General features: G+C 34.8%; 1 protein-coding gene across 1 annotated transcript in view; it reads left to right on the top strand.

Annotated features, from left to right (window-relative positions):
• CNTLN (centlein) overlaps positions 1 to 20,534 on the top strand; it is a 180,616-nt gene that overhangs the window by 52,174 nt on the left and 107,908 nt on the right. Inside the window, 3 exon segments of the mRNA XM_077172188.1 lie at positions 628 to 658; positions 661 to 757; positions 10,360 to 10,519. Of these exon segments, the coding sequence (XP_077028303.1) occupies positions 628 to 658; positions 661 to 757; positions 10,360 to 10,519 (288 nt within the window).

Raw genomic sequence — 20,534 nt, 5'->3', positions numbered from 1 at the left:
ATACACCTTTGCAGTTTGCTGACTAACTTCTATGGTAGGGCTCATGGCAGACCCTTCCTCGTTTGCATTCTTTTCAGTGAGCACTTTCAGAAATTTTCTGGTATGCTGTTTCTTCTCCTGAAGAAGCTATTCCTTGCACTGAATTAGCAGTGCATAATAAGAGCAGATTTAACAAGCATTCTCAAAAATTAATCTGATCTATGTATCTCTGATTCTTAGTTCATATACATGATATTGTGAATTCTTGTGAAAGGTTAAAACAATGAATGCATAGTTGCTTTTCTTAGAAACTTCTACGTAGAAAACAACGTTTAATCAGTTTGGCAGTTAAATTGGGAAGCTTGCAAAGGTTTGATTCAGGTTCCTCCTTCTGCATCCAGCAGCTGAGGTAAGGAAAACTTCTTAGAGTAAAGAAAAGGTGGCCACCTAAAATTTGAAATACACCTTTTTTCCTGGTATTTCACATTTTTCATACATGTATATATACCTACCTATATGTATTTGCTTAGATTGCAATAAATGTATGTGTGTATGTATGGGAACTTCCATATATCTGTATATATAGATAACTTGCATAGCAGATTTTAATTATTTCTTCTTAATGCATTTCATTTGCTTTCTTTGCAGAATTTGGAAACCGATTTAGCAGAGACAAGAGAACAAAAAGTTTGCAGAGTATATGCAGTAACTTGTCATCTCAGGCAGATGTGAAACAGGAAGAACTTTTCCAAAAGGATTGTGATGTGGTTGGAGTTAAGTAAGTATTTCATAATAACTTAAAGTCTCAATCCTCTCAAAAAGGCTATTGTTCCAGTTAAAAAGCAGTATCATGCATTGAAGATACTTTTGTGTAACAGTGTGTTTTACCATTCTGTTCACAAGATGTAAGGCTTTTGGAATCTGCAGGTTTATGTACATTCTTCCTGATACATTTTGACTCTTGTATATCTTAGCTGGTTTTGAGTAGTGATAGACTTGAGAAATTATACTTCTGTAATTTGCAATGTGTCAGAGAACTACCAATCTTGACTGAAGGTAATAAAGTAACAATATGATTAGGGACATGAATATTAATTAGAGAGGCTAAACACCCTAAACTTGAAAAAGCTTTAAGCCTAAGTGTAACTTCTTAATTAGATTCAAATCTGACAAGTCAGCAAAAGTCTACATAGGCCTGTTCTAAAGGTTTAAAGTGCAGTGATTTAAGCTTTATCTTAGGCCTCACACACTATTTCTTTACACTGAATCTGTAAGATTAGTGCTGCATTATTTGTGTCTTGGAAAAGAACTAAAGGACAGAATGAATTATATAAATTGAAAAGATTACTGAATTCCCCAGAATTAAGGTAATATCAGAAGATAATTGGTAACTCTAAGTCAGTTGTCAGAAAATTGTCCATGTTTTACTTCTTAACTGCAGAGGCACACACATTGTTTCATTCCTATGTTAGATTAATAATATTCCCTTCAATATTCCTTTAAATGGTTGTTTTGCCTGAAGGGCTGCAGTTGGGAAGTAGAAATCATTGGTATGGATACTCCTCTTTACTTTCCAAGCACAAAAAAATCTTTCTGTAGGGAGTCAATATCTAAGTCTTTTCTTTTTAAACCAAAAACCAAGAAATATTATTTTTGATGCATCTGAACTAAATTGTCATCTTGAAATCTTGTCATGTTGAAATCTCTGCAAGAAAGATGATGTCTTTGCAAGAAAAATGATTTTCATGTTTAGAAGAAATTATACCAGTTGGGTTTTTGGGTTTTAAAAGTCAATAAACATGCATAAGCTTATTGGGAGATTGTATTGAAAGAGGCAGTCAATAGAATTTGTGAAATTCAGCAGTGGACTAATAGAATTTATTTCCTGAAATTATTCTCAGAAAAATACGTATGTGTGAGGACTGGGGACAATAAAGAAGGCATTTTAGAGTCTGGTAGTCAAGTTTGCAAAGTTACTGCTTGCTGGTTTCAGCTTCAGATATTGCAATCTGAGTCGGCCAAATCTTTGAACTTCAAATTTCTCAAAATGAATTCTTTGATATTCTTTGGAAAACAACCCCTTAGAATTTGGCACAAGCACCTCATTAAAATATGGAAGTATAATAAAGACATTTTTGAACATAAGATCTGAATATGAGGTAATAAAGAGATGAAGACTACACTTATTTTAAAGTGAAGTTGTCTTCTGTGTTTTCCATATAACGAATCCTCTAGATTTATGGGAAACTATTTGGTAAATCAGTCATATGGGGGGGTTTTGTGTGCTCTAATGTTTTCCTTACTAGATAGTTAGTGGTATTGCAATAAGTAATAGTATTTTTGGATATCACCAGTATTTGAGTTATGCTTCACATGTCTGTATGTATATGTTTGATCAGTATCATTATAATTAGTTGTCTGCTAATCTTTCTCAATGAACTTCAGCTATAAATTTCTTGTTGACATTTCTGTTATGAAGAAAGAAGGCTTAAGCTTATATTATGTAAAATTCACAGTTTCAGTAGTTAGCAATACATACCAAGAATTGCAAATATTTTGTACTTTTATAGTACAGAATATTGAAATTTCTCCTTATCTTCTGAGATGTCAGTATGTAGAGAAAATTGCTTTTCTGTTATTTCTCAATTAAAAATGGCATCAAAATTAAACAAGTCTTTGTAAAAAGAAGACAAACTCTTATTTAAATTAAAGTAACAACTCCCCAGTTAAAGGAAAAAATCTGAGGAGAAAATGAATTCTTTCCATCTTCTCATTTTCACACGCCAAAGTCTTGCGACTCTGTTGACTTAATGATTAAAGCATTTAATTCTTCCTGTTTATGGTAATGTTGTTGGGGTTTTTTTAAATCCATTTAATAGTTATTCTTATGAAAGTATCACATTGAATGCCTGGTTGTTATTTGATGCTGGCAGAAAATTCTCGGACAAATAGTGTGGAAAATACCCCATCCTCCTTAGTATCTTCAGTTTCCCATAATCAATTTCAAACTTCAGAGCTAAAAAAGGCAATCTGACTTGCAAATGCGTCTGCTCTCCCCAGTGTTCTGTCTCACTGTTTGCTGCCTTCCTACCGTCCCCACCCTCTCATTCCATGAAAACAGAGCAGGAACACAATTGAAATTATTAGAAACAAGCTCTAGAAGCAGAAAGAAAGAAAAAAAGTCAACTGGCTTCCTTCATTTGGTGTCTTCTTTCAGATACAGCATAGGCAGATTCAGAAAAATATGAATGTCTGAATATGATTCAGAAAAATGAATATGATTCAGAAAAATATGAATGTCTGCTGACACCTTGGTAATACTGTCCGAAATTTTTCCATTATGTGCTAAGTTCAATTGCAGAAGCAAGTCTCCAAGGGAATGTGTACATACTGGGCTAGTGCTCTGTTTCTTGTGCATTCACCACTTCCTGTGTTGTGCATATCTGTCAGCTTGTTGGAAGAGGTTTTTTTTAGTTTAACAGTAAATATGTCTGTAGACATCAAGAGAATTGTTTTCTTCAGGAAATTAATAGATATCAAACTTTGAAGAAATACTCCAGTGCAACTCTAGTTCTACCGAATAACAAGGTGGTTTTGAAAACGCTGCCATATGGCAGTAAAAGTCTGCTACATACTTTTGAGGTGTGGAAGATAAATTTTCTAGGACCAGTGACCAAACAGTATTTACAGGATACATCCTGTATAGTGACTGTCTTCAAGAAGCCATTACCTTTCTTTTTTGGCCTAATTTTTGCAAAGCACTCTTCACCTTACTGGGTTTCATTTCAAACTTCCCAATTACCTGTGACATGTTTTCTTGTTATATTTTTGATGTTTTAATTTGGTACAGATTTTCTGTATCTCTTTGGAGTCCATGGTAACCTTTCCATTTTCATGTTAACAAGCTTGGTGACTTTTGCTTTAAAATTGTGCTAAACACCAGGGCCTAGAACTTTGTGGTCTGACACAGCTCTGGTGGAGCTCTGAACATCAAACTGGAGAAGTTTGATTGACTCACTGAGGCTTGAGCCTTGCTGTCACAAGTATCCAGGAAATATTAAACTGTTTGCAAATAGAGTGAAATCTATTCTAAAATGAATTTGAATTTCTTGCCCCAGTGTTTTTAGTGGAAATGTGGGCCATGACTTCATTCCTTTGATTCTTACCTTGTCCAACTCTATCCCTGATGATTTTACAACTATTTTTTTCTGTAATAATGTTTCTATTTTTACTCCCCCACCATGTGTGCCCCCACCCTGCCCACCACCCCTTCCAACGCATTCCAACACAGTTACTATTAATTTGTGTGTTGTAAATTATGAGGCAGTCAGATTTTTACTCAGGTCTTGTTTTGCTGCTCTTGTATTTTTCAGATTATTCTTTGCTGTGTGCTACAAACCATTTTGTAGTATTTACGCCATTTCTATGAGAAGTCATAATTTGTAGCACCTGTCACTGTGTTGTATTTTTAAACTACAGGTAGTGGGATCTAGAGATTTCTTGATTTACCCCAAAGGATCTTGTATTCCCTTGGTAAAAAGGACAGCTGAGATGCTCAAAGTCCCAGTATATTCACCAGAATTGTGGTGGTGAAACAAAGCTAAGAACATCACCTGAAGTGATGTATATGTTTTTAATTCTGTTTGTAGCACAGCATGTTCCATAGCTTGTGGAATGACAGTACTTATTCATTTCATTTACACCTCTTGGAAGCCACAGGTTACTCTAAAACCCTTGATCGGGGCATATAAGGCCCCTTGCCCCTGCAGGGATGGAAAGGTTTTATTTAATATTATGTTTTAGGGATAGAAGGAAATGTTTGTGAGCACCAAAGCTGTCTCTGCTCTAAGCAACAGTAGTGACTTAAATATTGTTACTGGTTGGATAAGGTATCAAATGTTTGAGTCTTGCTGCTGTCTGTTTTGTGGTGTCTTCATGTAGCATCAACCTGAAAGCAAAGTTTACTAAGGTTACTATACCAACAATCTTACTTCAGGGACTGAAATAATTTAGTAATGCTCTTCTATTTTGATGTGAGAAAGATCCGACTGTTTTTCATAGCACACACTTTCGTGTTGCTTGAAGTGTGCAGGCCACTTACTGTAAAGTTTTTCATTTCCCATTCTATTCATTTTAAGATAGGAGGTTAGAGACAGAGAGGTGTTTTTTTATTTCTCAGTACTACCTGCTGACTTTACTCTTAAAAAGGTTAAAAGCTCTCAGTGTATCATAGTGTGTTAGTTTATGGGAAGTTTGGGGTGATGGAAAAAAGTAGACTTAAGTGTTGCAGTTTGGGTCTTAGCTGACAGTGCTGTTTCTTCAATTACTGTTGCTCGTGACTACTTTTTTCTTAAAATTGTGTTTCTTTAAAGTGTGAGGTATGTTGAAACACTTTATCACCATGTGCTTGTATTTGTATATATATATGTATGTGCATGTTTACATATAATTTATATATTTTATATGTAGATGTATTTATTTTTATATATCTGTATAAATGTATAGATGCCTGTATAGGTGTGTGTGTGTATAATGTCTCTGATATGTTAAATGCCACTCATTATACTTGTTACATTCAATTAGTAATTTTTGGTTCTTTCTTCTGTTACATGCTCACCTAAGACAAAAAGTTTTCTGAGGACTTGACATAGTTATCCTGCTGCAGTGATAGAGTAAGGTGACTGTCTTATGGAGTGTTTCTTGTTTGCTGCTTAGAGTAAGCATGTTAATAAATATTTTGAGGTTGATTTTGAATACTCTGAGCACAGGACAAGCAAATTAGTAACAGAATCACAGAGATCACTCAGTGGCTGAAACTGGCAGACACCTCTGGAGATGGTGTAGTATGCTCCTCCAGCAGATCTGGCCCTCTGCTGCAGCAGTATCAGCTACAGCAGGCTGCCCAGTACTGTGTCCAATCTGAGTATGTCCAGAATGGAGACTCTGCAACCTCTCTGCGTAGGCTCTTCCAGTGTTTGGCCTCTTTCAATGGATAAAAATATTTTTACTGTGTTTAGCTGGAATTTCATCTTGTTTTTATTGGTGCTTATTGCCTCTTTTCCTGTCACTGAGCACCACTTACATCTGCGTCTTCTTTATAGATTGCCATCAGGTATTTATAGATGTTGATAGTTCAATTGTCCCTGAACTTTGCTTTCTCCAGGCTGAGCAGACCCAGCTTTCTAGCCTCTCTATGTATTCTATGCTGCTCTCTATGCAGCAGATGCTGCAATACTTAAATTATCTTTGTGGCCCTTCATTGGCTCTCTCCAGCCATGTCCATGTTTCTCTTGTACTGGGGAGCCCAGAAACTGACACAGCACCAAGATGTGCTTTAAAACTTCTGACTAGAGGGGAAATATCACCTCCCTTGTCTTGCTGGCAGCAATATCCTCTTCAAAGCTCAGGATGTCATTGGCATTTGGCACAAGGCCACATTGCTATCTGATGGCCATTCAGGTGTCCACCAGGATCGCCAGGGCATTTTCTGATAAGGTGCTTTCCAGCTTGTCTGTTCCCAAATTGTGCTTTTACACAGGAGTTTTAACCCCAAGAGCAGCAATTTGCACTTGTCTAAGTTGAACTTCATGAGGTTCCTGTCCAACCTTTTGTCTGGTCTGTAAAGGTTCCTCTCCATGGCCAAGCATCTTTTGTGCAATCCCCCTTTTTTGTGTCATCAGCACAGTTGCTGTGGTGCATTCTGTCTCATTGTCTGGGTCATTAATGAAGATGTTGAAAAGTGATGGCCCTAATGTTAGCCCCTAGGCTACTCCTGTAATGTGTGGCCTTGTGCCTAATTTTGCTTACAGCTCTTCAAACCCAGTAGTTCTACCAGTTCAAGTGGTGGACAGTTTTGAGCAGACAGTTTTACTGTCTGCATATCTAGCCTATACCTCATCAGTCTGTCTATCAAATTTTATGGGACACTATGTCAATAGTGTTACTGCAATCAAAAAGAAGAACATCCAGTGCTCACCCCTTATGCAATAAGAATTCCTTCAGAGAAGGGCATTGCCTCAAAGAAGGCTGCCAGGCCAGCTGGTTAGAGCATGGTGCTAATAACATCAAGGTTGTGGTTTCAGTTCCTGTAAAAGCCATTTACTTAAAGAGTTTTACTTGATGGTCATTGTGATTCCTGTCCAACTCAGAATATTGTATGAATCTGTAAATATTATTTCCTCTTATGACTCCTAGTGATCATCTTCTCCACTACATGGTCCATCACCTTCCCAGGGACTAAGACGCAATTGACTGCTCTAGTTTCCCAGAACCTTCTTTTTGAACATAGGCCTTCCTAAAGAACCTGTATACATGCATGGCAGTGCTTCAGTCATGTGAGTTGTCCCACCTTGTCTCTGTGATCCCACTGAGTCCAGCAGGTGCAGACAGATCTCTCATTCCTCCTGTTGTCCTCCATGAAGATGTGCTGTGTCCATTTGAACAGCAGCTTCAGGTAGGCACCCAGTTGAGCTAATTTCCCAGTGTGTGGAAAATCACACTGTAAAACACCAGTTTCTACAAAGGAGACAAAGGAGTCTTGGGTTTTTGGAAGACATGGCCTCCTTTATCCTAAATTCCTGACTGCATGTTGCCCCCCTCCTCCTTTTCCCACTGGCTGAGGTTCTAGGAAGATAAAGCCTTCCTGAATCACCTACTACATTCCCCCTGTAAGCTGTATCCCCCTCACCCCCATCATGCATTGCATGGCTGTGAAAACTAGCTTTAAGCCCATCCTGGCTGGAGAAGTTAATATTCATAAGTCTAATAAGCCTGCACATTTTGCCCTGAAGTTCAGCATGGACTTGGTTCTGCAACAAACTTGAGTGGCTTGAAGACCCCCACACCCATTTCTCCAGAACTTCACTGGTTCTTTCCAAATGAGTTTTTGTGAAGATATTATCACCCATTTCTCCTCTCACCAGGAAGACTCTTATGAACCGCCCTCATACTGTCAGCAGTCTGTTATTTATGTGCTTAAAGTGAACATCCTCCCTGAACATTCTGCTGCTCATCACAAGGTCTTTTCTGTCTGTATCTACCTGTCTCCTTTTGCCTGCCAGTCCAGGCCACAGATCCCTCACTTGCCATTTCATCAACATCTTTGATCCCTTCCGTTCCTAATTTAAAACTCCCCTCGTTGATTTGGCACATTTGCTATCGAAGTGCTTATTTATGCATAATTGTTTGTATTGCACATTGGTACTGAATAGTGCCTGGTAAAGCTTAGCGTAATTTCAATATTGGTCTGTAAAAGTGAAATAAAAGAAGGCTCCCCCATTGATTTGCAATGTAAAAATAGTGCCTCATTCACTAAAGACAAAAGCAAGTTAAAGTACAAGTAGGAATAAATAAAGTTTGATTTCTAGAATGTATTGTAATGGAACTGTGACTGAATTTTCTTACACTTAAAAAGCCTTGAATTTAACATAAACAAATGTGTTAATGTGTTCTAACTGTGCTGTGGTTCTTGTGTGGCTGGCTGCAAGATTTAGTTTCCCCCTCCCACCGCCTTCCCTTAAGGATATAACTGGAAGTCTGATAAAGTCAACAAAAAAGATTCCCATTGACCTGAATACACTTTGTGGGCAGACCATTAGAGAACACATAATACTGCATTCTCGGGTGACAGACGCAGATAACTGCATTGATGTTTGCATACAAATTAAAGAGTAGCAATATAGCAGACTGGTCTTGAGGGTTCAACATTATCCCATGTTTTTCCCTTCCACAACAAAATGAAGATTTGATTGGAGAACCTGTGCAAAATTAATATAATCTGTGTTCCAACTGCAGTGAAAAGATGTGTTATTTTCAATTATATACATGCAGTCAGGGAAATTAAAGAAGAGCTTGTTTGGAAGCCTGTTGTAGAGCTGTCAGAAAGCCCTGGTATATCACTTGTCTGTAGTTCTGCTGCTATTCTTCTGAACAGAATTAAATTAGTATATGTGCAATACATACTGCAGTTGCACTTTCATACATCAGGAGTCTTTAGTGTATCTCTACCTTTGTTAATTTTGGGGAACTACTTTACAATTCATGCAGAACAGCAGGACTTAGTGTTAAGTCCGAGTAAGCATGGTTAGTGTGTCCTTAAGTGTTATACTTTGTTGCTCTCATAACAGGCTTTGTGAAATGGTGCTTTTTAACAATAAAACTATCTGACTGTTGTATTGCACATGCAGTTTAAATTCATATGTAATTATTCAGATGTATCTGTATTGAATAATCATTCAGTCACAAATTCTAATTAGTGGCACAGGTTTTAGGAAAAACTTCTGTGAATTTCCCTTAAAATTGTTTATTTGTGATTCTGTTTTCCCTGGAAGAAGACAATGAAGTTGGTATTGCTGCTTACCTTTTATACATGAATCTTTACCTAGATATCTCCAGAAGCATTAGAAAAATGCAATGATAGCTCCTGTTAATGATAATTCCAGTCACAGAAATATTACCTATGTGTTAGAGGTTAAAAAGACAATTCTTTGAGGAAGTAAGGAAGAAAATTAGTTGGAGTGCTAAATATATATTTTGGTATCTCTGTGTAATACTAGTTTGAAATGTGCTTGTGAATTAAAAGGGAACTAAGTAGAAAATACATAAGCAGAGATTAATAGAGTCATCGGTACTTTCAATGTATGTTGTAGAAAATATTCAAAGTCTTAATCATTGTTTATAGTAAGTGTTACTGTGCTTTTATCTTAATTTAGAAAGTCCATCGGCAGTACAGTGAAATTATTAAGAAATCTGATTATACTAGATCTATCCTATGGTTGCATTACAACACCATTCCTCTTATTGTCTTTATAAGGCTTTTATTATGTTATATGATATGCACCAAAGGTTTTGCTTACTTTGTTTATGGTGCAGTATTCTGTACCTGCAGACAAAAAGTAATTTATCAGCAAACATATTCATGTTTCTAGGGAGTAGATGCATGTCAAAAAAAAAAGGTTGCTTCACACATACTCTGCAAGTTCAGGAAAGAGTTTTACCTTTTTCTGATTGTTCTAGGTAAAAAAACCCAACAACTTATTTACAGTTGATGTGTTCTGTGTATTTGAGACTTACTGCTAAAGAGTTAACTGAATATTGATTAGAATGAGATGAAGTAGTGGAAATTTATTTATTTTAGAGCAGTTAAAGCATTACAGGGAAATAGAAAGGCATCCCATTTTGAAAGGCAACTGTTTTTTAGATATTTCTCAAAAGTGTATGGTAAATATTTTCTATGTAACTTAGAGTGTTTGTAAGGCAATTGACAGAAAAATAAATGAAGATAGGAAGCTCATTATCTACAATAAAATTATTTGCATACAATTTTTTAACAGAGGTCATTGTTCTTTTTCTTAATTTCTCTTTATTGCTTGTTTTGCACAGAAAGGAGCTAGAGGAGCTACAGAAACTTTACAGACAAAACATTGAAGATAGAACACAGCAGGCTGAGCTGATAAAGCAGCTAGAGGCTCTCAGTGCTGATATACAAAAAGTACTGCAAGACCATGAATATGCTCACACAGCTAAAACAACATATCAAAAAGTATGTTATTCTGCTTTATGCTCATAGGGTTCATTTTAATATCCATCTGTACAATATCAATGCACAGAGTAATCAAAGCTCTTTGTAGTGTTGCATTTTTTAGATCTCTGTTATTCTCTATTATTGCCAAAATATAATTGAGTATCTGAGTTTATTGGTCTGACTGCGTACCAGCATATATGGCCCCTTGCATACATAGAATGGATCAGCCTTAAAAAATTAAGATTTAGTTTCATCTGAAGAAAAGTAGGATTGAATTGCTAAGAGTATAAATTTCTTTATCCAATTTGGTGTTAATTATGTTTTTATCTTCCTCTTCTGTAGGACAGGAGCTTTCAATTACTAAGTTCTCCAGACTGATTTTCATAGTTCAGGGGAAGATGTTCTTTTCACTAAGCAAAGTATTTGTGTGAATCACAAAGAATATTAGTGGTTTAAGATACAAAAAACTCTATAAAAGCTCTATAAAAATTACCTGGAAAAATTAACTATAATATCTTTTGAAATGGTTTACTAGTTCATGAAGTTGGAACAATACGCACATTTGCAGAATGGTTTTATGTTTTTGGTGAATGTCAGGGAAAACATTCAGTCTAATGATCTGCCAAACACTCACTACTCAGAACTTCTTTCAGGTTTATGAACTTATATATATGTTTCAGTCTCTAAGAAATACAAAAAATATGTTTGCTTCTTTCTTAGAAAGATTAAGAAGGAAGAAGGCAAGGAAGAATTTCTATAAACAACTTTCACATGCCTTCTACTATCTTGGAACTGCCTTCTGAAGTTGTGTATTGCCACAATATGCAATACACTGCCTTCTGAAGTTGTGTATTGCCAAAAAACTTTTCTTCCCTTTCTCATCTTACTTAGAGTGTGCAGATTGTAATAAAATTGTGAAATTACACGTGAGTCAAACCAGTTAAACCCAGAATCAGTACTGGGTTTCCAAAGATGTGTTTATTTAGCGTTTACAGCTTGTAGTGTCCAACACATTCTTGTCTACTTGACACTGTACCATGTGATGTTGTTTGCCAAGGTAATTTGAAATAGTGTGGAATGCCAGCATAAAGAGCTGTTGCATATAAAAAAGGGTGGCAAAAATCCCAAACACCCTAGAAAACTCTACCGTTTATTTGACTGCAGTGATGATACAGTGATAATACAATGATGATATTAAATAATTTCTGCATTGCAGTAGTAGCTCAGTCAATCTACAAGTACACCTTCTGTCAAAGTTGTTCAGAACATGTACAAGGCAGGAGGAATTTCTCTGTCTAGAGCAAGATAGAGTAAATTCTAGAATTAAAAAAAAAAAGAGAATTGAGGGTTCAGGAGTTGCTAGTTTTTTTTATTTTCCATTCTCTAGTCAATGCTTCTGAAGGTGTTAAATGAATCCTTTGAGTCACTCAAATAAAAAAAAAAAAAAGGGAAGACAGTATGACATGTCTTCTCTGGTGGCTATAAAACCATATTCTTCCAGACAAGTCCTACAACAACACAATATGAAAGAAAATAAAACTGGATTTTCATGAGACTGTTTTAAAGCATGAAAAAACTTTTTATAAAGGTTGCTTTACCTTGCACAGTGGAGATTTTGCCAGTATTTCTTCAGTATGGGAAAGAGTTTGACCTGTCCTGTGAAAAATACTTGCTTAAGTAATATGTAAAATTGATGGTTATATTAATATAGCTATAGGGTCAAGCCACTTCTAATCTGAGCTTGGTTCAATATTTAGGATTTCTTCAGAAAGATGATTCACAGTTCTTAGTCAGACTTAAAATTGCTGCCTATCTTACCTTACAAGATTAGTGTGGTTTAGAAGGTAAACCCTAATTTTTGATAACTGCCAAATAGTCCTAGTTTACAAAAGACTCTAAAATTTGCTGGTTTGGAGATGTTGAATTCAATATTTTTTAACATGGAGGAGTGAACTCTCTTAAACTAGCAAAAGCCAACTCATATCTGCTAAAAAATTACTATTATGGAACTGCTAAGTCATCTTTTTGTAAAATATCAAACCTGAAAAAAATACGGAAAAAAGAGAAATAACAGTGGAAAAAGGAGTAAGTGAAGTTCCTGAGTCACAGTGGAGTAGAATTAATGTTTGTGGCAAGTTGAGTTAAGAGAACTTTGGAAGGCGAAAGGAATTAATTTATTGTGACAGTCCTATTCTGTATTTCTGATCATATTCTGATCATGTATAAAACAGCCAATTGTAATTGCATCAAGTAACGTGGATTTTTCAAATCACAAGATATGTCTACCGAAGTCACAGCAGGCTTTTGAAAAACTCAGCATCTATAGAAATAATATAAATGTCTATTTTTTGCTTCAATGAGAGAGGCACGAACTATTGCAGACAAATCTGTGTTCTGTTTGTCTTCCCTGCATTAATAATATGCAGTCTGCAACAGCTAGATAAGGATGTGTCAGCTATTCCATAAATACAGTCACAAAGGAATATTTTCCTACTTCTTCAAATGGCATTGAGCCTATCAGCGTGTACATCCTATGATATATTGTCCCTTACAGCAAGATCAATGACCTCTCTGTTAGTGGTCAGATAGGCACTATGTGCTGGAGCTCAGGCTGTTTGGTTGGCTCACATATTCAAAGTTCAATGGTTAACAGGGTACCATTGAGAAAAACAGGTTTTTGTGTTGATGTTGATGTGCAGTATGAAACAGGAGACTGAAAAAAGAAAAAATATTCATGATAAATCTGAGGTCATTCATTTGCTTTGAATGATGTATAAATGTATTGAGGACCACAGATTTTCAAGTCTAGCTGTAGTGAGCAGCATGTTGAGGTCTGTAACCTGTTTTATCAAGTTGGGTTTACTTTACATACCTTTTTTCTCTAAGTACAAATTTTAAGGATGCTGTGTTCTACAATAACTCCTTTACATTAGAGCTTTTATGGAAATAAATTGATGTCTATTTCATATTGCAGCTGTAGTTCATATTCTCAAGGATAGAGAATATTTTTCTAAAATGTGTAGCATCTGCTTTAGTGGTCCCAAATGCTCTGGGGACTTCATTCCTGTGCTGGATTTAATGAGACTCAATAGATTTGTCCTCATCAACAATTTCAAGGTGGAGAGATTTCAATCAATACTAGGGATGATAAGACAAGAAGAGATTCTGAAGTCCTTGGCCAGTTTATCACAGTTTTCTGAAATTTACAATTTAAGGCCTTTGTTTTTATAATGCTTTACTTTCACTTGATCTGATGTGGCCTTTAGGATCCATGTTAATCATACTGATCAAAAGTCGTTCAGTGGAAGGCCTTTTTAGTGGAGTGGAAATAGCATTGTCATTCAACAGGAAATGATAATTTATGTCCTGGACCTCAGCTCTCAGATAGATAATACTATCAATAGTGGTAGTGTGCATGTCTGTGGATGAAGAAAAGCACTCTGCAGTAGTCTAATGAGACTATTTAGATATAGTAATTAGAAAGCACAGTAAGAGTTTCCAGTTATGAGGCATCACAGAAAACTGCATCAAGGTCATCAGCAAGTAGACAAAAGTAGGAACATGACAGATACATTTTCAGATGTTGTTCTGTACCTGCATTTGCCTTTGCTAGTCTTTCTCATGGTGTCTTGTGCAAGTAGTTTGCTTTCTTCAAGCCCACGAAATTGTCATCAGAACATCAAGTTATTGTGTTGATCATAATACGGTTGTTTTACATTTCCAGTATTTTTTGTAACTGCAGCAACCTTTAAGCATAGTTAAAAATAAATGTGTTTATGTAAGCAGTATTAAATTCTGAAAATAAATGCTAAACCCCTATAAATATCTGTAAATGCTAATTGTAGTGCAGGTTCCTATTCAAATTAGAATGAAAAGCCTAAGTCCTTTCATACATTATAAGGCAGGAGAGAAACTACATGTCCAGTCAAATATGCTAAAGCCCACATAAGTAATAAGTGTATTGTCATTTTAATGTCTACTATGGGAAGGTTTTGAGGAACTCAGATCTTTAACAGGTCCCCACACTTGAGTTCAAGCTCAGATAGTGTTCTCTATAGTTGGAAAGTGTGTTAATTAAGGTAGTCTTTGTTTCTTGCATGCCAAACATCAGTACACTTGGTCACATTCTAGCAAATAGATTTTGGCATCAAATGTGCCTATAGGTTGAAGTTGAAGAGTCTCTTACGGTGATATTAAATTGTGCACTCACAGGCAATGGTTTTCATGCTTGAAGGACCCTGTACTGGTATTAGACCACAGCAGTTCCGGTGTGTAATTGTGTAGACTGATACCTGCAGAATATTCAAGTATTTGTGAGGGGAAAAGTGAATATAGATAAAATGAAGTAATATCATGAATATGCTATATATAGTCTGTCTGGACTGTCTCTTCACCTTCACCCTAGAGTTTCTTCAGCTGATTTCTCCCCTTATTCTTTTCAAATTCTCATAAAAAGCATGGGTTGTAACTTGGATTTCTGCAATGGTGCTGTAATAATTTTTATTATAGTTTTACTTTGTCTTAATTTAGACTAACTTTTAAAAATTTATGTCATTACTATATGTTCAATATTACTGTATGTTTGGATTCAGAAACAGCTGGATATAGCAATTAGTACTATGATTTAGTTGACACAATGGCTTTGGTCAAAGGTTGAACTTGAATGATCTTCAAGGTCATTTCAGGCTTAGTGATTCTATGATTCTATTTACTTGGGTCTCTGTAATATACTTTTTTAGAGTGTGAGCATTTTGATAAAACATTTAATGTAGGATAGTACTTGTTTTATACACAGTACATATAATGTAGTTACTGTTACCTTTTTTAGATGGATCTACCTTAGCGTTAGTTCCTCAACTGGAACATTGAAGAAAGTCTCCCAAATGACCCTACTCTCATACTTCAGTTGATACCATAGAAAAGTAATGACAGTATGAACTAAATACCTTTTAGATCATGAAATTGAAAAATGTACCTTGGCTGTTAGCTGGCATTTAGTGCATAGGAGCAATCTAAACCTACTTTAAAATAAATCCTGCACAATTGTTAAGTGTTGGTAATTTGTTTTAGCTGTTTCTCTCTGCAGAGGTGCTTTTTTTTTTTCCAGTTGTGCTACGATTCTGGTTAACATACCATCCAATAATAGCATAAGTTGATTATTTAGTTTTACTAGGTTCTTTTTTAAAATTTCTGAGCTTTCCTTGGTCTGACCTAAGATAATTCTGCCATCACACATATTCAATATATGTCAGTATTTCCTTTTCCCACCATTATCAGGCTGTGTTTTCCATTGCATGTGAATAGCCATTACAGTTCCTTCTTTTGCTTCTGGAGGTCCTGGCTTTGGTTAGGCATTTTTTGCTTTCTTTAGGGTATTTTGTTTTCTGTTTGAAGTATCTCTTCATTGATGTACCAAAAAAGTTTTTTCTGATGAAATCAGGTAAATCAATACAGGAAATTTGTTAGGATAGCTGAGAAATATGGAATACTTTACTTTCTGTATAATTCAGCTATATTACTTACCCTTTCTGACTGATGAATAATGCTCTCGTGTCATATAGACTAAATTTATTACAGATTTCGATACCTTTAATCTTCCCTCATTTGTTTTTAAGTATCTTCCCCTGTAACAATCTTAGCTGCCTGTCAGAGAAAGGACAGCTATCATGTGTCAAGAAGAAATTCTCTTAAGTACAGTCAGTCAACAATTTTTGCATTTGTGTGTTGCTTGCTGTTGCTTTTTTTTTTCCATTGTCAAATGTCATAAGATGTTGTAAGGAATTATTTAAAATATATTCCTATTTCTTTTTATCTTATGAACAAAATTTATTTTTGTAAGTTTTCTTGGGGATTTAAAAGTTTACTGGGTAGATCTCATGTCCTATTTGCATTCAAGTGAAATAAAACCATTCACATGCATATAGTCAAGATTCCATTATTTTCTTCTGTGAAGTTTGCTAGTTCTGAGATAAATCATATACAGTATTTTTGTTTTTCTTTTGGATATTCTATGCAATATTTTGTCTCTCTGTAAAACGGATGTCTGTTTTACATCCTCTTTCTATACATCTGACTTTATTAATGGTTAATATATCTCATCGTGCTGTGCAATTCTGAATATTTTGGAACGTGCTTACTGCAATATGATTAAATATGGTGCTTCTTCTAAAACTGGGTCAGAAATGAGAATTAAACCCCAAATAATTAAATGTAAATATTAAGCATTTATTTGATCTACAAAACAGAAAAAGAAAAGATGAGGAGCCAAATGGAAACTTGGAAGCTGTTTTGGTTGTCTGTGTTGTTTTCTGACAGCTAATTTTCATTTTTAAATTTTCTGATGTTAAATTCCTTAAAAAAAAATCTGAATATTATCAACTACTATTGAATAGTACGTTGGTGTTGTTTAAAAAAGTGTATGAACCATAGCTGTAAAAGATGAATAGTGTGAATATGTTTTTTATGCATAGATTTAGCTAGTTTTATACTTGAATATATTTTTATTAGTACTGTTTTCAAAGCAGGAAAGGTTGAAAAAGTTTGTGCAAGGCAAAAGACATGCTATTTTTCTTGTCCTGACAAATGCTGACTACCAAAAAACCCCATTAGCTACATCAGGGGATGTGGCTGCCAACTAGGAAAAAGCATAATATTTTTGATGTTCTCCATTCATCTTACTAGGATGCTACCTTTCAGATACTATAATTATAACCACTTAAGTACTGCTAGTCATAAAACCAGCAAATTGTCATACCAGTATGATCTAGCTAATGAGCTTATATAGTTATAGCTGGAAGTAACTGTGTCTTGATGTTCCATTCATTTGGAAGGACATTATATGGTTTTGATAAATGAACTGTTTATTTTCCTGTGAGATACTTATTTCCATAAGAAATTGGCTAATCTTGAACTTGCACTTCTAGAGAGAGCATTTCTAAATATAAATATATAAATGTAACTATAAATATAAATATAAAATCCACTAGGCACAAAAATTTTGATGCATATGTTTACTGACTTGGACTCATTTGAAATATCAATCTGTCTGGACTTTGAATTAGTTTTGCCTGAGGGACATGATCTCTGATCTGCCTTGGAAAAAGGCAAGAAGTAATCTACTTTGTCCTGTGTGGATTTTGAGAACCTATGGGAGTAGAAAATGAGAGGAAGAACAAAAGGCTGATTGATTATTGTTTCCAAATTTCTCACAAAATGTTAGGTAGTTTCCCAAGCTAGAAGTTGTGATTGTTTTTCAAAGGCTTTAACTCGTAAGTGATATAAACAAATGAAAGGGAGAAAGAATTGTATCATTTAAAAAAACATGACAGCACAAAGAGTAAAATGAAAGTCATTCTTACGTGCTGCAGTAACAAATATCCCAAATTTTTTTAACATGCAGTGTTGCTCTGCTTGAAAGGCTGGAATATGCCTCTTGGTAATGTATCATAAGGCTCATTTTTGACTGGATTTTGATTACAGCCAAATTTGCCATCACCACCTTTACTAACCAGTATAAATTTCAGAAAGGTAATGATTATTGTGTTGATTACCCATCTGGGGTTTCTGGAGGGGAGAAAAACAGTGATTACCTTCTCTTGGCCTGTTATATAACCAGAATTCCAGTAATTTTTAAAATCCTCAAGTCAAGCATGATTAAAAGGAATCTTCTAACTCATCTAACTGTTTCTTGACTACAACATCAGAATACAATGGTTTTGGAATAGAAGCTTGGTTAACAAGACACCAAAGCAGTGTGGACACCTATTAGTTTTCCTATTACAATTTTTTTAAGCAATACTTCCTAAGAAGAGAAGTTGGTTTAAGTACAATTTTATTTCGGCTATGAAATACTGATTTCTTGAGCATGTTAAGATTAATGCCTTGCTTGAAAGTTTAGCCTATGAGACCTGCTGTCTGTTGACACAGTGAGGTATCTTCTTCAGATACTGAGTAGCTATGAGTATAGGACATCAGTGTTGTGTGTGTTCAGGAGATTCTTTCCTGGGCTTGAACTTCTCTTGTTGTTCGGATTACATTGAATTTGGCAAAAATTAGTTTTTTAGTGTTGGCTTTGTTAGCAAGAATATCTGTTTTCTTCCATTAAAGGTAAAAATGCCTTTTTAAAATGCTGTATTCTTAATTGTTGGGAACAAATGTTTGCTTCATTTTATTTGGCTATTCTGGTAATGTGTGTAATGAAAAATTTCAGTCTACTTTACAGAAAATTTATATTTACATCTTATTACGTATGCATTTAATTGTTCACTTAGTATACCATAACTATTACCCATAGTGAATAATAAATATATAAATATATTTACTGAATTGAAGCAGTGATTTCTGCCCTGATTCCTACTTTGTGTGTGTCCAGACACCAAAGACAATCTCACCAAAGAGGTGTCACTTGATCAAAAACCAGTAATTAACAGGCATTTAAAAGTTTCCATTTGACAGGTATGTGTGTTATACCTAATACAGTACCATAATTTCTCATTATGAAGTTTTTAAAAGTAGTCAGAATAGATAATACTGGTAAAAGAATGGAAGTACATAGATTGCACCTATATGTAACTTAAGATTATTAGACAAAAAAACCCCAGATTTTTAGACTAAAATACAAAGTTAGATCCGTATGAGAAATACATAAAGGAAATATTTCAAAACTGCACCCATTTTTGCCATGCAAAAATCCATCAAGGTGTATTTTCAGAGTATGACTTACTGGTTTTTATTATCAGTTTTTCAGTGGTTTCAGTTTATTAGACTTATGTAGTAGAGTCTTTAAAATACTGATTTTGACTGAAATATAAATGGTAAAAGAATTTAATTTGACTGGGTATCTATAGTTTATTTTGGCAGTTCTAGATTTAGTCCGATATACCCACTATTGCAGTGTGAATATTTGAAGTCCGTGTTTGAGCTTAATTTTCTGTCTTAGTAATTATGCAGCATTAAAAAAAGGGGATATCACATATTCCTAAAAAAATGCTTTTTGCATTACAATAATTTTGGTTTTACTGTTAGAAAACTTAAAGTTTAATTTATATATAATAAAAATTTCTCATTCTTGCACTCTTTGTGGGTCAAAACTTGGCAGAATTGTCTTCCAGTTTCTAGAAATACTCAATTCGTTAAAAAAGTAATTTAAAATCATCAGAAAGAAGTCAAAATGTAGCTTTTAAAGCAACTAACAAATACTGTAGTAAAAAGATATTTGTAATGGACAAGATGAAATAAAATCAGAATGGATATAATTGCTATGTAACACTGAAGCACATTGAGGAAAGCAAAAGATTTATCACTGTTTGCTTGAAGGCTCTGGCTTCGGAGGAAGTAATATGGAGCTGAAATTGATCAATTTACGTGACACAATGCACTGAGTAAATAATTAGGGTTTAATGATGGAAAATACCAATAATATTTTTTGAATGGTTGTATTCCCCTAACCGCTAACTGTCTGTTATTTTCAGATTATTACCCTTATAATAAGGACAGGTATAAATTACAGCTTGCGAAGTTGTACTTTTTCCATGCTCAAATTTGTGATAGAAAAGTAACAGTATTTTTTAGTGTTTGAAATACATAGGTAAGTACAATTTTAACTTTACATTTGAAACTCATGTGATTTTCAGTATTAATGATGTAACTTTAATTTTGGACATGTATACCATTTTTTCTTATACGAATGTGTTGTGAAACTGTATTTACAATGTTTTGTATACATGTCCTGTAAACAAGATGCAAAGGAAAAAAATAAAGGCATTTCTTAGAGTATAATTATTTTTCTAAATGTCTGTAAAGTCTTTGATCTGCACATGTGCTGAGATAATACACTTACAAAGGACTGTCTTGTAAGTGGTTCTTTGCCTCAGAAAAGCTATGTGGCATTATAACTTGTCTAATGCAGTCTGTGAGGTCATTGTTGCTGTTGGGATCACAGTATATTAGCACTTGATCATCATAAAATGCAATTTTATTTATATCTGGGTTTGTTTTACTATGACAATTTGGAACTTCACCTGCAATGTTGTAT

This window comes from Agelaius phoeniceus, chromosome Z (genome assembly GCF_051311805.1).
Source record: "Agelaius phoeniceus isolate bAgePho1 chromosome Z, bAgePho1.hap1, whole genome shotgun sequence".
NCBI classification, from domain to species: Eukaryota; Metazoa; Chordata; class Aves; order Passeriformes; family Icteridae; genus Agelaius; species Agelaius phoeniceus.
Note: the sequence above shows the minus strand (reverse complement) of the source record. Positions and strands in the feature narration are given on the sequence as shown.